Source organism: Typha latifolia, chromosome 3 (assembly GCF_019914945.1).
Source record: "Typha latifolia isolate L0001 chromosome 3, TyphaL0001v2, whole genome shotgun sequence".
NCBI lineage: Eukaryota > Viridiplantae > Streptophyta > Magnoliopsida > Poales > Typhaceae > Typha > Typha latifolia.
This window is the reverse complement of record NC_133088.1, coordinates 14,409,327-14,424,399: the sequence shown is the minus strand read 5'-3', so window position 1 is coordinate 14,424,399 and position 15,073 is coordinate 14,409,327. Positions and strand designations below refer to the sequence as shown.

Below are 15,073 nucleotides of genomic sequence, written 5' to 3'. Positions count from 1 at the left end.
TATGAGACGTGTAGGTAGCCTTTTACTTCACCAACTCCATGAAGTGGCTTACAAGCTTGTTCATTTCTGGCAGTAGAAAGAATGTGATGCCGTAGTGTACTTCTTGTATAAGGGGATTTTAAGCTACTTCTTATGATCATTATTGGGAATTCTCCATATAAATCATATACAAGACCTATTGACTCTTGGGCAGACAAGGAAACTGGATCAACAGCAGTGAATCTTTTTTTTTTTTTTTTTTTGAGTTTGAGAAAATCAAACCAGCAGCAGTGAATCATATTTTTCTATAGATGTAAGTTTAAGACATTTATATTTGCACTCTGGGAAAATAGAAATGATGCCACAATATGAGAATAAGCTGTGCAGTAATTGTTCAAAGTTGAAATAGCAAGCCATCTAGAGTCGAGAAGGCCAAGGAAAAAAACTCAGGAACTTTATAAGCAAAACCAACTGTTGAGACAGATAGGGAGTAGTAGTAGATAACTTACTATACATGCAGAAGTCTTAAACCAACTTCAACTGCCCATGAAATAAATTAGCAGGGCATGCGAGCTCAATGGATATCTTTCTTCTTTTTTTTCCCCTTCTTTGTGATTGTACACAAGAACATGCGATGATATTAGCTAATCTTCCTTGAGAATGTATGGGTGTTCGCTCCAAAAATTGGGTCCTATAATGTCCAAGTGTCCGATTACCACCTTCGTCCTAGTTCTTGTTATGTGGTTTCCACTCTTGTCCATCTTCACTGTTTCTTCCACCTGAGTTCAGACATGAGGTGTGTATTGATCGATAAGAAGTAGAAAAGACGTGAAACATATCGAGTGTATAATTCTGTGGAACATGCTCAAAGTAAATGAATGTGATCATAAAAACTACATACTAATCAGACAAAATATTAAGCAATGTTTCACCAAGGGAGGCAATTCTGTAACAGTAATCAAATTAGAGAGAAGAGACACATGTATTACTTTACTGAAATGCTAATACAAAAGTTCAAATCCACTTGGGATTTAATTCAAAGAAAAGCACACAGTATAAAAATAAGTCTTTTGATAATGCAACTTCCCTTGCTCATTAGTGTACCTTATCTCTATAAACACAAGAGCCTTTTCGGAACATAGCTGGCAGCTTATTGTAATTAACACCAAACTGTTGGAAAAGAAGTTCATTCTTATCTTTGGCCACAGTTCCCTGCAAAATATAACTTCTGAATATAATTGGCACTTAGACAAGTTAAAACAGAAAAGTTAAAGGGACAGTGATGTGTGGCAACAAAATTCTGGTGCTCATATATGAGTATTCTGAGCATCATTTGGGTGACTGATAAGACTTCAACTGAACCCATATTCTGATTAGCATTTGCAGCTGCAGAAAAGACAAATCTTCAACAGAGAATAAGACAATAAGCAATGAATTCCAGCCCAAACAACACCTCGCATGCTGACCATCTTTCAGAGGACAACTAGCTAAGAGATTCTATCATGTATTAATAGTCTATTTGTGTTTATTAGCAATGCTCCGTCCAAATTGGAGTAGAAAGCAACAGATAAGTATATGTTGGTAACTACTAGATGAGTGAAGTTATCATTGGTAAAAGGGATACCTAAATGTTGAGGGACCAATAATTCAGCAATCAACAAATTCAATTACATGAACATCAGAATATTGTCCCATAAGTGAAAAGACAAAACAACACAGGCAATTAAATAGTAACTTGGAGAAAACCTTTAGCAACTCTTGTGCTTCCCTCTCTGTTTTCCCAGATTTAACCAACATCCAGAAGCAAGTGTTATATTGATTGTTAATATGACCTGCAAAAGGAGAGAAGAAGATTCAGCATGGATTATATTCTTTTGTATGATATTATTTCACATAATCTTAATAACACAGTGACTGGTATTCTATAATGTTTCAGATATTAGTGCACATATTTCAAGCTCTTCTGACTAGAAAATTTTAAAAGTTTTGACACATATTTTGCTCTTGCTGGCACTTACAGTCTACCTGCCTCCATGATAGATAATCTCGAATGATTTTTGCCTTTGGATAGCATACAACTCGCCCATCAAAAAAGGGCGGTCCTTTCAATTCTTTGTGGGGAAAGAACTCTTTCCACTTCATTACATATACAGATGTGAAATAGGATACACTGAGGGAAAGTATTTTGCTGCAATTTGATTGACGGAGCAATTCATCATTAGTTTGTAGGATAACATCTATGACCAATCTAAATTTTATGAACTTCATTTCATTGATCATGCAATTGTGGGAAAATGAATATCAGAGACCTTCATCTTTCTCTAAGAAATTATCTTTATACTCCTAGTTTTAATTGGATGGATTGAGATTTCCATATGAGATGAAAGAATATCAAGAGAGAACCTTGCCCTTCTTTGGTAAAATATACTTGTCTCCTTCAGTATAAAACTGCAAAAAAAATTTAAAAAATAAAGAAAGAAGAAGTTAACATCACCAAATTTTGGGTCTCTAAAAAGTAAAACAATACTGCCTTTGCAGTTAGATATTGAAAAAGAAAACATTATTTTGTACCGCAGAAGATACTACTACTACAACAAGTTTGATTCCTCAACTACTAATAGGAGAATTTAGTAAAAAAAATTGAAACAAATAGTGTACCTATATTCATCACTGACACCATAAGCAAATACAAAGTCTGGAAACTGCTCTAACATTGAAAGTGCACATGAGTTCATCAAGTTCAATGCATTCTCATCATTGGGCTTCTCAAATGAGTGCTCTGCAGAAAATCTACATAATCACAGAAGCATTAAACAGAGGATGGAGATGAAGAAGAGAAGTTGAAACATAGATGTAAAAATTATGAACTTAACAGCACAAGATCAATGATTCCAAGAACAAGAAACAAAAAAAAAAACAACTTTTCTAAATATTTTGCATTGATGAGTAGAGAAAAAACAACTATGCCAGAGAGAAACAGATATAAATATTCCTTTTGGCGAGGAGAAAGTGAGAGCTTACTGATGAAAGTGGCATCCATCAATTCGGACAACAATCCAATTAAAAGGTGGTAACTTGTCATCGGCTTCAAACTTCTTCACGTATTCATATTTGCTGTTGGCCATCCCTGGTGTTTGCCAAAGAGTCGATGTGAGAGAGAGAGAGAGAGAGAGAGAGAGAGAGACAGAGAGAGACAGACAGAGAGAGATCTTTATAAGGAGTCATAAGAAGGATGGCTAGGTGGCGGAGCCAGAACTTTTCAAAAGAGAGGGCCAAACATGAATATATAGAAACATGCAAACTCTAAGAAAAAAAATGCATAGAAGACCATACAAATTTTAAGAAAAAATTAATTACTTATAATGATTCATAATTATCCACAATGGGTCCTTATATTTTTGGAATCATTACATGACAGCTTTATCATATAAAATCATATCAAAATTTTAAATTCAAATCTCTACATATTTTGAGTTATATCAAAAAAAAAAAAACATACCTCAAAATAAGCAAAAAATATCATCAAACAATTAACCAAAAAAAAAAAAAAAACATAAAGTGATGATCTAAGCAATTTACCATTGCAATCAAATTAGATGCTCAATAATGTCATAAAGAGGAGAATAAATTAATAAGAGAGATAGAAATTTCGATGCGATATTTATATAAAATATAAGTGTGTGTATATATAATAATCCACTCCACCTTCACAATGCCACAATTAACACACTACTAAACACTAACTAGCAGCAAACTACATTATACTAAAAACTAATGAAGTGTGGAGTGTGGACTGTAAGCTGTAATCTACATTCTGTGAACTAGCATAATGAAGTGTTAGGTGGTTATTTGCAAAAAGAATCACTGAATCAGTAAAAATGGAGGTGGTTTTTTTCTCTATCCTCATAATCATGGCGGTGGTAGGCAGAGAGAGGGAGAGAGAGAGAGATGTTTCGGGTGGCCGCTGATCGGATGGGAGCCGATGAGGTGAGAGAGAAAGAGATGGGAGAGTGGGAGTGGGGTTGCGGCATGCGGTGGGTGCCAGTGGGTGCGGCGAGAGAGAGAGAGAGATTACCTCCGTCCACCGGAGAGAGGAGAGATTGCACTCGAGAGCGGAGAGGAGTCGGGTGTGGATTAGGGCTCATACGATGAAAGAAGAAGTTTGTTTTTTTAACTAACCGATAAGACTAAACCCAACCCGCTATCCCCGAACCGACCCGTTATCAATCGGTCTAATACCCGAGAAGTCAGCCCGCTAGGCCCGCCAACCAGATCCGATTTTCCATACACCGAGCCAAAAATCATATCAAACAACGTACTAACGTAGTTTATAATCTCAATTTACCAATATAATTACAAAGTGATGATTTGAGAACATTAACCCCCCCTTTAATTGATTATAAAACGAATACTTATAAACAATAGGGGAGGATGGGCCTTTTAACAGAGGTCAAAATTCGCCTGCCCTAAATGACAAGTTTATAGGAAAAAATTTGACAAAACCCCTATGCTTCTCCTTTGTTTTTTTTCAACAAATATACATGACCCAATATGTATTCTTAACACAAATTTGCATTTGTTCTCCATTATGCTTGAAGAACAAGACATTACCCTGAAACAGACATTTCTCAGGTTTACATCCTGACGACAATTGCTAAATTGTTTTCACAAGAACAGCACGAGGTTAATGAGGAAATCACATACAAAACAGATATGGTTTATCTGAAAGACATAGAGACCTTGACAGAACTAGGCATCTGAGTTGGCAAGACATCAGTACAAATCATTCAAGATTGCATACATGCAAAATGTTATTCAGGTGATCACACACATTGAGTCCCATGAATTCACTGCAGTTTCTGAGAGCTTTCAGTCTTTGCAGCAGATGTAAATGTCACAGGGCTTTGTGGATGATCCTTCACAGTTAGACTCAGCACCTCAGCCCTTGAATAGTGCCCAACGACATCGAAATCAAACTTGGCTCGTGTAATTTCTCCAAGATCTGCACATCGCATTGTAAAGAGAAAAGTTGATTGATAAGATGCAAGAATTCACATGAATAAATGTCTCCAAGATATTCTAAAGCTCTTCATTTACTTGAGGCATTCCATATTCCAGTTGATGACCAACAAAAGAATTCAGAATTATCTTACTACTGCTAATGCTGTTTTACTATTCTCACAAGTCACATGCTTACAACCTATAAATTTATAAGTATCTTTAAAACTTTCTATAGGTAAATAAGATTGATCTCAATTGGAAAGATTATTTAGGAACATAAGCAAGTTTTTTGTATCTTTACAGAAATTTTAATCTTTATCTCCAAGACAAGTTACCATCAAGCACATAACCTGCCTGGTGATATGGTAAACTTATTCCCGATAAAATGATAGAATATGGTAGACTAAGAATTTGCTAATGCATAGAGAAAAGGCACTATCAACATTTTGTTCTCTCCTAGCATTGTGGAAGGTATAATCTTGTAATCTGAAACATCTGATTCTCATACCTAGGTCTGCTGTGATAAGAGCCTCTCCTTCATAATTGGGGCCTGCCAAGACTGCTCCAGATGGTGAAATGATGACGCTTCCTCCAGCACAAACAACAGTATCTGGTGACGGTTCATCCTCTACACCTGCAAAGACATAGTCAGGTGGGGGAGGATAGTCTTTTCTCCTGCAGAATTGGTTTGCTGACAGCACAAAACATCCACCCTCAAGCGCAATGTGGGTCATGGAGGCCTGCCAAACTTCCCTGGAATCAGCAGTGGGAGCACAATATATCTCAATACCTGGAGAAACATGAGACAAGGTTCTCAGATGCAAAACTTTGTGCACTTTACTACTAAGGGAGATACGTTCATTTGCTTAATGCTAATTTTTTTCTTCTGTAATTATTTTATTGCAATTGTGTGGATCTCATGCTTCTAAACTTTAAATAATACATTAGTCAGAAACTAAGGTGAATAACAGCCAACAGTATGTTTGAAATACACAGGATAGAATGGTTTACACATTCCACAGAAGTACTCGAAAACCCTATAAGATAACGCAACAGTGTCACATTTGACCTGATGGCCTTCCTTTTGTCAAGCTCTACCAATCTGGCACCCATAAGGCTTGAAATATATGGAAATCTTGATCTGTAACTATTTTATAGAAGCTTTATCATATAATAGAGCAAAAATAGTACATTAGTATATGCATCAAAATTAACAAAAAGAATAAACAATTGTTCAAGAAAGAAATGAATGGAGCACACAATTGCAATAAGGGTTATATAGCACTTGACAAATGAGATAAGATGATAATCAAATGAGGGCACCTACCTTTACCATACAATGCAGTCCTCAAAAGTGGCATTCTATTCTCCCAACAAATGAGGGCACCTATCTTTCCAAGAGGAGTCTCATAGACAGGAATTGTCGAACCATCTCCAAAGCCCCAAATCACACGTTCCAATGCTGTAGGCATGAGCTTGCGATGCTTACCCAAGTACTGGCCCTGTGGGTCAAAGAAGAGAACAGTGCAATAAAGTGTGTATCCTGCCCTTTCAATCACACCCATCACCAAAAAGATCTTATATTTTCCAGCCATCGCAGCCAAGCGGTCAACTTCTGGACCTGCACACATGGAATATCAATATCAGCTAAGGAACACGGAATTTTATAACAACTACCATTTATTTTATTTGATGATTAGAGCAATGCGCAGAAGTTATGTTAGATAACATGCATTCAGAATATACTAGGAAGAACAAATTATTACTGTGCAGAAGAAAGCCGCAAAATATCTAGGTCTGACAGATAACCAGAGAGTGAAATAGAGAACAACAATAAAAAACAAAATTGAGATGCAGATAGAAGATCATCTATTGTCAGATATTTTCTTTGGCACCAATAATAATTTATTAAAAATAAGAATCCACTCAATTTGGAAGAATTCTTATTCTTCTCAGTTCCCTGCAACAGGATTAGGAAGAAACTTCCATTATTGCCACTCATCTAGATTTTAAATTTCATTTATACGTTCCTAGTTCCCCTTATAAAGAGGCCCATTCTAGTTCCGAAACAACACCATGTAATTGTAATTGAAATTTTCATCACATTAAAACATCACCATGTAATTTAGCTCTGCCCTGACATTTTGACAATCATCATTATTTAAAGTTTGATGATCTCTAAATTTTACGTTCCAAGATAACAAGAGATGCACTTTAGTTACATTCCAGCATTTCATAATAACAAATTGTTTTACAAATATTACAAATTTAGGATGCATCTAAGCATACCAGGCACATCTATCGCAGCCGCATGATACTTCCTAAACTCCTCCCTCCCCTTAGCCGACCGGCTCCCAATCGTAACACCAAACGTAGCTCCCCTCGGATATCCCCCAACAAACGCCTCGGGAAACACAACCAATTGCGATCCGTAACTAGCCGCATCCGCAATTAACCTCTCCGCTTTGTCTGCAACACCAAAAAAGTTGCAATCTTTAACAAAAATATTCATTTTCTCATATCTCGTCACTTCTTAGTCGTATGTTTTCATACCAAGAGTCGCAGGGGTGTCGTAGAAGACGGTGGATGCCTGGACGACGGTGGCGCGCACGGTTGTCGAGGTCGGATCGGAGCCGTTCATCTCGACCTCGGCAATCAAAGGGGGCTCGACGGAGTTGGCCGGAACCAAAGCCATGGAAACTTGGAGAGAGAAGGGGGCGAATTTAAAAGCTACTTGCCGTACTTCTTCCGGAGGTAGTCGCGGACGAATTCGTCGCGAGCAAGGGTGCGGGCTCGCTGGGGTTCGACGTGGACGTAGGAGAGGTGAGCTCCGACAGCGAAGAGGGCGGCGCCCGTGGCGAAGTAGAAGAGAGTGGCCAACAGTTGCTTGGGAGAGGAGGGAGAGCACCACACCATCTGTGAGGGTAAGCCGCGTCTCATACACGATTTTATAGAAAGTTCCCTGAACGGTCAATCTATTTCTTTTATAAAACCATAATAAAGCTCTAAATAGAGGCTATTTCATAATAACGAAAAAGAACGCAAAGCCTGTGACAAAATAGAGGCCATTTGTTGGATGAAAAAAAATAAATTATTTTAATGTTTTTATTTATTTATATATATATATATATATATATTTAATAATATAATGTTCATAATTTGCACTGAAATATTAGGAGACTATTTTTAGTAATTTAAAAATTAAAAAGTTTTTTTAATGCAAATGCCTTGATTGCTTATTCTGTTGAGAGAAAAAGAAAATTCAATGTATATTCCTGAATAATTTAATTCTTTAATTATTCAACCATTTCATTTTAAGCCAGACTTCGGCACTTCGCTTAGAAAAGCCCTTTCAATACGTTGATATTTTATACTAAATATATTTCTTTTTTATAATAAAATATATGAAATTTATAATATAAGACGAGCACAAATTTATATAAAAACTTATTTTTACTGTTTTAAAACTAAAAATAAAGTGAAGAGTTTAGTATTATTATCACCATCACTGTCGAGAAAAAAAAAAGAAAAAAAAATCACTGAAAAGCTTGGACGGCATCAATTTCTTTTTCAGATTTGTCACAAAATCTTATCCTCCCTCCAATCTTTATCCACCTTTCGAGTGGTAAGAAGACCAGCAAGGATTTCCTCCATTTATTTAGCTGGAGTTAGAATGCTCCAACAGGAAATGAGAAGGCAACCAAAATGTCACTAGTCCCTGTATCAGTTTATGTGGGCAACCAAAATAATAGGATAGTCTTAACAGCTAACATGTTCACCTGCCTCTTAACAATAATTTGGATACAATAATCATGGCAGCATTGTTACCAAAACTATGAAGCAGACTGTAAGGTCCAGATAAATAAAGGCAATCATTTTTCCTGCCCTTCAGTCATCCGAGACACAGCAGAATTAGGTTAAGAGCAATTTGAAAAAGTTTGTTCCGAAGAGAGACATAAGATGTCTATATGAATTCGAAAATGTAAGAGCTTCATCCAGGTTTTGGCAACAAACAATGGAGTCCTTGAAGAACTTTAAAATGATACAAGGTGAGATAAACAGAACTACTTTTTCTTTGGAATCGGGATCAAACGCAAGATTTACTCCACTTCTGCTAAATAATCATCAATTTCAGCAGGACTCAGTACTCTGCAAATTCAGATAAAGAAAAAGATGTCAGAAATGAATACAATCTAGAATACAAGTTCCAGGGCTGAGCTCAATTAGCACATGAAAAGTCCACAAATAAATTTTTGAGCAAAAAGTTCTGAAGATTTCATTAAAAAAAGAAAAAACTTGAATCATAGTTGCTTAGTTAGTTCATAAACTTTTGAGTATTGATTTGTGCAAGTAACCAATGAAAATAAGAGGAATAATATTTAGATATAGGACACTGTATATGGCTTTTGAAGTAAATGACATGCTACAGACAAATAGTTTGGAGACACCAAACTTCTGTGCCCATAAAATCTGAAAACTCGAGCAAAGAGTTGGTCAGAATCCATCAAGTTGTAGCGTTGTTGTACTTAGACCTTTTTTAATGGATGACTGAGAAGTTGAAAGGTAATAATACTAAAGGCACTCCCTTATAGGCAAGTGAACTAATTAAAGACAATAAAAAAAACAAACCATCATAAATCTGCATTTTTAACTCAAAGTAATGACAAGTGTAATCAAAGGGGTAGCTGGAATGTTATGCAACTCAATCACCACACATAGTTAGGAAAGGACTTAAACAGAAAATGTATGCTATTTTACCAGGGAATCAAAAGGGTGAGAAAATTTTCAGGTATATATTGGTTTATGCAAATGTCAAATGTGTAAGACATGCCTGAATTTACGATCAGCACCAATTATTCCAATTTCAATGTTCTTGCTAGAGATTTGTCCTTCAAATCTGCAGTTAACAAGATGAGCCATCATATATGATAATCCATAAAACTATAGGTAGAGTGGCAGGTATGGACTACATCATAAGAGCACATAGATGATACCCTTCTTTTAAAGTCAAGATAGCAGTGTGAACAGCATCATCAAGTTCCATATCTTCTGTGTACCTACAATGAGAAGCAGTCAAAATTTCTACGTCATTCAATGTTAACCAACAAGAGGATTAACCTGACAACAGGAATGATACCTGGGAAAAAAAAATTTGCAAGATATCCATGCAAAAAGAAAAACGGAAAAGTTATCTGTCCATATGACAATAATTGAGCATGGCATAGACAGAAACCATACATCATGGACAGAGAAGAGTGAAAGGAAATGACAATAGCAAGATATCCATGCCACAGCTTCTCCATGTGGCATATGGCCAAGAAGCATCACACAAGATAACATATGAGCATAGCAGAAAAGATAGCTACAAATACGCTATATGAGCATAGCAGAAAAGATAGCTAAAAATACGCTATATGAGCACAGCAGAAAAGATAGCTAAAAATACTCTATATGAGCATAGCAGAAAAGATAGCTACAAATACTCTATGAGAACCAGCAAAAGCACTGCTAAGAATATAGTGCTGAGTATATAGCTTGAAGAAACGACAAGCAGGTTATAAGTATTTAATCCAACTTGAGTACCTTTTCTCAAGAAAAGTCTTTGCATTAGAAACATTTTTCCCCATCGCTGAAGCTTTCCAGGAGAAGTACGATCCCGATGGGTCAACCTGTTACAAAAGAGTTGAAAGAAAACAAAGGCAAATGTAACAATAGATTTTTCTGAGATTATGTTAATCCTACACTGCAAGAGACAAAAAAGCGATTCAAAGAAAATAATAAGACAACATATCATGAGTTTATATAACAAGATAGATGATAATCTCGCAAATACTAAGCATCTCATACCCTGCCATGGTACAAATCACCAGCAAAAGAAACACCACCACCACAAAAACAGAGAAAGAAAAGAAAGAAATAAAGATCAGATATTGTTGGATACCTGATACAATTGAGGACCATTGTCATCATATCCTGCAACCAGCAGAGAAACTCCAAATGGCCTTACACCACTGCAAGACACATAGAAATCCATATTAGTATAAGGAAGTTAAAGTCTCTCGCCAATGGCGTATCCTGGTGAGGCAAAGGTAGACAAACAATTATAGGTATAGAAGATGGTTTGCATCAAAGTTGGGTTAAAGATATGTGCTAGTAAATATTTGATGTTTTTGTTCCATTAGATGAGAAAAGTGAAGAAATGGCAGATGCAAACCAAAATTGTGAAGATAATAGAATAATGGAGATTAAGAACATGGAAAAGGGAACATATGGAAATATGTCTAAGAGATATTCTGTGCCTTTCTGCATAGCATATTAACATATATGTGAAACTTGTACATCAGATATCTACTCTAAAATGTGGAGGTAATGGACAATTTCCTCCCTTGAATAAAGATTCTCTGGTGATGGAAAATGATAAAACATCTCGAGCAACTTGAATAGAATAGCAATTTCCTTTTTGTCTAATCAACAATAGATACAGAATAATTGCAGCTGTCAGCATTAAATGATCTGGCATATTTTGTGAATTCTTTGAGTTGAATTCCCTGATTTTGATTTGTGTACAGCAAGAGCATGTAAGATCATAAAAGTACCCAGACTGTGTGAACTCCTGCATAACTGCTGCCGTCTCCCTCACGAGTTGTGTAACTGGAATAGATTCCTGCATTTGTTCAACATATATTGAAATAAACAATTTACAAAAAAACTAAAAAAGGACTCTAGCATAGATGATAGAAATAGTGAAATTCGTCCTGGATGGACTCATTATGTTCTTTATCAATCTGTCAATGTTACAAAGGAATGTAAAGGCATGCAGAAATGTAATTAAGTGCATCAATTTGACGCATCATAGCAGTGTTCCAGTCAGTGTCGGCAGATTGTCATCATTCAAGAAACAGGAAAATGAAAGAAAAGATTGCCACCAAAAGAGCAAGATACTACATCACATCAGGCCTAAAAGAGTCATTATCTTCATGGAGAAACTGTAGACCAAGGTGCACAAAGATACCAAATATCGAATAAGAACTCAGCTTCAGAAGGAATGATGCATGAGATAAGTTGAATAAGAGGAAGGTTGAATGCACGAGTGCAATTAGTGTATCACTCATTAGGCAAAGCCATATGTACTGCTTAGGTTAAGATACCAGTAAAAGGTGATAGAGAGCCATAAGTTACTAATTAGAACTCATGGCATTTTCTCATCATGAGTGCCACTGAAATGCATTCATAATTCCTGAATAAACTATTTAACAAACTTCTTAAGTGGAAGTGGTTGACTTTCTAATATACAATATGCAATATTCTGCCGTGGTAACAAACAATTAAATCCAGCTGAAAAGAATAATTAACCACAAGGATAAAAGAATCTGAATAAAATCTTACTCTATGTTATATAAATAAACTATAGGCATGGAAGACTAGGTACAATTGTCTTATTATTCACAATGATATAAGAAAAAGAAAAGGCTAACACATCACAGCGAAAACTAGAAGAGATAATAAAACGGAAGGTCAAACAATACCTTATATAATCGAAAATATTGTTGGGCTTGCTTTCTGCTTTTCCTCACTAGAACACGGGAATCTGGACCCATTCCACTGTTAGCATGAATAACTTGTCAGGTATATGGGTGACAAATAGTAACAAGAATTAAGAAAATGATCATAGGATAAATATCAGTTGATAAAATGGTGGAAGACCTAGTGACATCAGTTAAAAAGGTCAATGTTTGGCATCATCACATGTGAAATATAGATGAACACTTGAGAATTTATTAACATTTTCCTTTTCATTCTTTCTGCAAACATACTAAACGTACAAGAAGTACGGTGCAGCCTACCTATTTAAGAATATGGGTTGCTTAGTCTAAGCCATGTTGATTTTCTAATATAGCTGCTGTACTAATTTTGCTGCACAGCAATATTGTATCAATTTCTAGAATAAAAACAGCACAGAAGCTCACCTATAGACGACGCCAATATTTGTAGTCATCAATTGAATCTTTTGCACCTGCAATAAAAGAATATCAACATAAAAATATAATCCACCACATTACAATTAATGAAAAGATATGCAATGAAAAAAAAAAGTATAAGAGGAAAATATGCAGGAGTATCTGGTAAGATAGACAAAATGAACTGAGAAAGGAGCTCAAGTAGGCCAAGAAATCAGATTGCGAAGGATCATATCAGCAATGAATGGAGAAAAGATGTTGACTAATGATGATTTTTAATGAAATCTAGCCAAGAAAATTTATTTGATATGGGGTAGTAAAGTAATTAATACTCATGTTAGTAGAGAGTCATCACTTTCAAGCAAATAGCCATATCTATTTGATTTCATGATTCTGGTGATGCAATGATAATTATAACACAACTATTCAAAGAAAATATACTTGATATAGATGAGGTATACATACCGATGTTTCATCCACTAAAATAGAAGGTAATTTCTTCTCAGTTGCAATAATAACACCATTAGCAGCTGCAGTAAATACAAAATAAGTATCAGAATATAGGACTTCAAAACATGTTGAACACTCCCATCATATTTTGGTTATTCAATAACTAATCATGTTTGCAACTTCTTTAAAATTTACTTTACAATGCAAATTTAACCCTCGTCTTCTTTTACCCATCATTCTTTTATAGTGGCCTTTTGTGTGTGTGCAACTGGCAATTAGCTGTAATAAACCTATAACTTACCATCCATAAGATCTTCTCATTAACACAGATTATGCCACCAAATGGACAACAATAAAAAATCTAACAAAACTAAGAAAAACTAGAAATGCATCCGCCTTACCTTAATGTTTAGTGCTTCGTGGATTACAGTAACATAATTTGAAGCCACAAACTTAGTAAAGTAGGACAATTAGGTGGACGCCGCTTCAATCATTAAACATACGGGTAGTAGATATCCCAGTAAACAATTAGGTAAAAATTGTGTAGCTAACAACAATACCAATCTTGAGCAATTAGTTCTACTTCCACTTGTCTTCCTTTATGGGAAATGCAACCCATAGGTCTAACCCTATCATTAATGCACCCTTTCCCAACAACAATCTCTACTTAGAGCTAGCATGCAACCCATAGGACGTGTGCATGTTAGCCTAGGATCCACCCTATCATCCTTGAAGGATATCTGTTAATTATTACTTTCATTTCCAAGCCCAAATATTTTCAAGGTCTCCCGATCAACTCAATCCGAAATACTCAAGAAAAAGCTAGTGAAATAGATCATGTTCACAATATGGATTGGCAGTTCAAATGATCTAGCATCATCCTACGAAAATAAACCCCAACATAACATCATCTTTTCTATATTAAAAGCCCTAAAAAGAGCACGAAAACAAGTCTAAAACAAGATTGCACAATGCAACGCGAGAGAAAGATAGAGAAAGTGATCACCTTTGATCCCGAGAGAAGTCTGACCGGATCCGACGGCGGTGAGGGCGTGCTCGATCTGGACCAGCTTTCCTGAGGGGCTGATTCCAGGAACAAAGCCATGGGGTCAGTAGATCGACTCGTCGGCGATATAAAGCAAAGGAAATCGAAGCAAGACGCGAGTAATGCATACCTAAAGGTGGTGAGAGAGAACGAGTACTGGCTATCTCCCATTTTTCTACTACTACGGATTGGACCAAATCGAAGAAGAAGAAGAAGAAGAAGAAGAAGAAAGAAGAAGAAAGAAGAGTGAACCCTCGCGCAAGAAATGTCTGGGAGAGTGGCATAATAGAAGAGAGTTGGGGGGGTGTTATAGGAGTGATGGGCTTGAGTCATTGGGCTTAAGAAGGCCCGTTTATGAAATGGGCTAGTTGGGCTCCATACATTTAATTTCAAATCGAGCCTAATCGAGCTTAATCTTGAATGGATGGAAGATAAATTATCAGAGTTTATTCATTCAAAAGGGCTATGGTTTTATTACACAAGATTTATCAAGGATTAGATAATAAAATGAAATGTTGCATATCAAATTAATCAGATGATTAATGATGTAATATATATATATATATATATATAAATACTAAGATCCAGACAGAATAAATCAGGTCGTTTCAATCAGGAAAAACCATACTGATAATTCCAT

At 35.9% G+C, this 15,073-nt stretch overlaps 3 protein-coding genes across 4 annotated transcripts; all 3 read right to left on the bottom strand.

Moving 5' to 3' along the window:
• Positions 1-416: 416 nt before the first annotated feature.
• Positions 417-4,166, bottom strand: LOC140785163 (uncharacterized). Of its 2 annotated transcripts, none has more exons than XR_012108395.1 (8): positions 4,055-4,166; positions 3,001-3,106; positions 2,638-2,769; positions 2,383-2,427; positions 1,998-2,167; positions 1,726-1,811; positions 1,084-1,365; positions 417-758 (listed from the first exon to the last, which is right to left on the bottom strand). XR_012108395.1 is itself a non-coding variant. In XM_073132925.1 (8 exons), exons 1-8 carry the CDS (start codon positions 4,122-4,124, stop codon positions 624-626), a joined length of 852 nt encoding a protein of 283 aa, XP_072989026.1. In that variant the 5' UTR covers positions 4,125-4,166; the 3' UTR covers positions 417-623. The 2 variants fall into 2 exon arrangements, 1 of the variants encoding a protein (XP_072989026.1); XM_073132925.1 differs by having other exon boundaries at positions 1,084-1,191.
• Positions 4,167-4,533: 367 nt separating this feature from the next.
• On the bottom strand, positions 4,534-7,929 carry LOC140784204 (bifunctional nitrilase/nitrile hydratase NIT4B-like). The gene is made up of 5 exons (XM_073131464.1): positions 7,534-7,929; positions 7,270-7,449; positions 6,308-6,601; positions 5,489-5,770; positions 4,534-4,981 (listed from the first exon to the last, which is right to left on the bottom strand). Exons 1-5 carry the CDS (start codon positions 7,673-7,675, stop codon positions 4,827-4,829), a joined length of 1,053 nt encoding a protein of 350 aa, XP_072987565.1. The 5' UTR covers positions 7,676-7,929; the 3' UTR covers positions 4,534-4,826.
• A 963-nt stretch (positions 7,930-8,892) lies between these two features.
• On the bottom strand, positions 8,893-14,740 carry LOC140783646 (proteasome subunit alpha type-2). Its single transcript, XM_073130595.1, has 11 exons — positions 14,564-14,740; positions 14,395-14,471; positions 13,404-13,468; positions 12,948-12,994; positions 12,507-12,582; positions 11,577-11,644; positions 10,922-10,991; positions 10,564-10,649; positions 9,975-10,037; positions 9,812-9,877; positions 8,893-9,129 (listed from the first exon to the last, which is right to left on the bottom strand). The coding sequence occupies exons 1-11, from the start codon at positions 14,602-14,604 to the stop codon at positions 9,081-9,083; spliced, it is 708 nt and encodes a 235-aa protein (XP_072986696.1). The 5' UTR covers positions 14,605-14,740; the 3' UTR covers positions 8,893-9,080.
• Positions 14,741-15,073: the final 333 nt, after the last annotated feature.

Coding starts and splice junctions, on each gene's coding strand:
- LOC140785163 (XM_073132925.1), bottom strand. CDS start 4,124: ATGAGCCCTAATCCACACCCGACTCCTCTCCGCTCTCGAGTGCAATCT. Junction 1,812..1,997: donor ATCATGGAGGCAGGTAGACT/GTAAGTGCCAGC, acceptor CTCCTTTTGCAG/GTCATATTAACAATCAATAT. Junction 1,192..1,725: donor AAGCACAAGAGTTGCTAAAG/GTTTTCTCCAAG, acceptor TATATTTTGCAG/GGAACTGTGGCCAAAGATAA.
- LOC140784204 (XM_073131464.1), bottom strand. CDS start 7,675: ATGGCTTTGGTTCCGGCCAACTCCGTCGAGCCCCCTTTGATTGCCGAG. Junction 6,602..7,269: donor GGCTGCGATAGATGTGCCTG/GTATGCTTAGAT, acceptor CCATGTGTGCAG/GTCCAGAAGTTGACCGCTTG. Junction 4,982..5,488: donor TCTTATCACAGCAGACCTAG/GTATGAGAATCA, acceptor TGCGATGTGCAG/ATCTTGGAGAAATTACACGA.
- LOC140783646 (XM_073130595.1), bottom strand. CDS start 14,604: ATGGGAGATAGCCAGTACTCGTTCTCTCTCACCACCTTTAG. Junction 11,645..12,506: donor AATATTTTCGATTATATAAG/GTATTGTTTGAC, acceptor GAACAAATGCAG/GAATCTATTCCAGTTACACA. Junction 10,038..10,563: donor AAGACTTTTCTTGAGAAAAG/GTACTCAAGTTG, acceptor TTCTCATTGTAG/GTACACAGAAGATATGGAAC.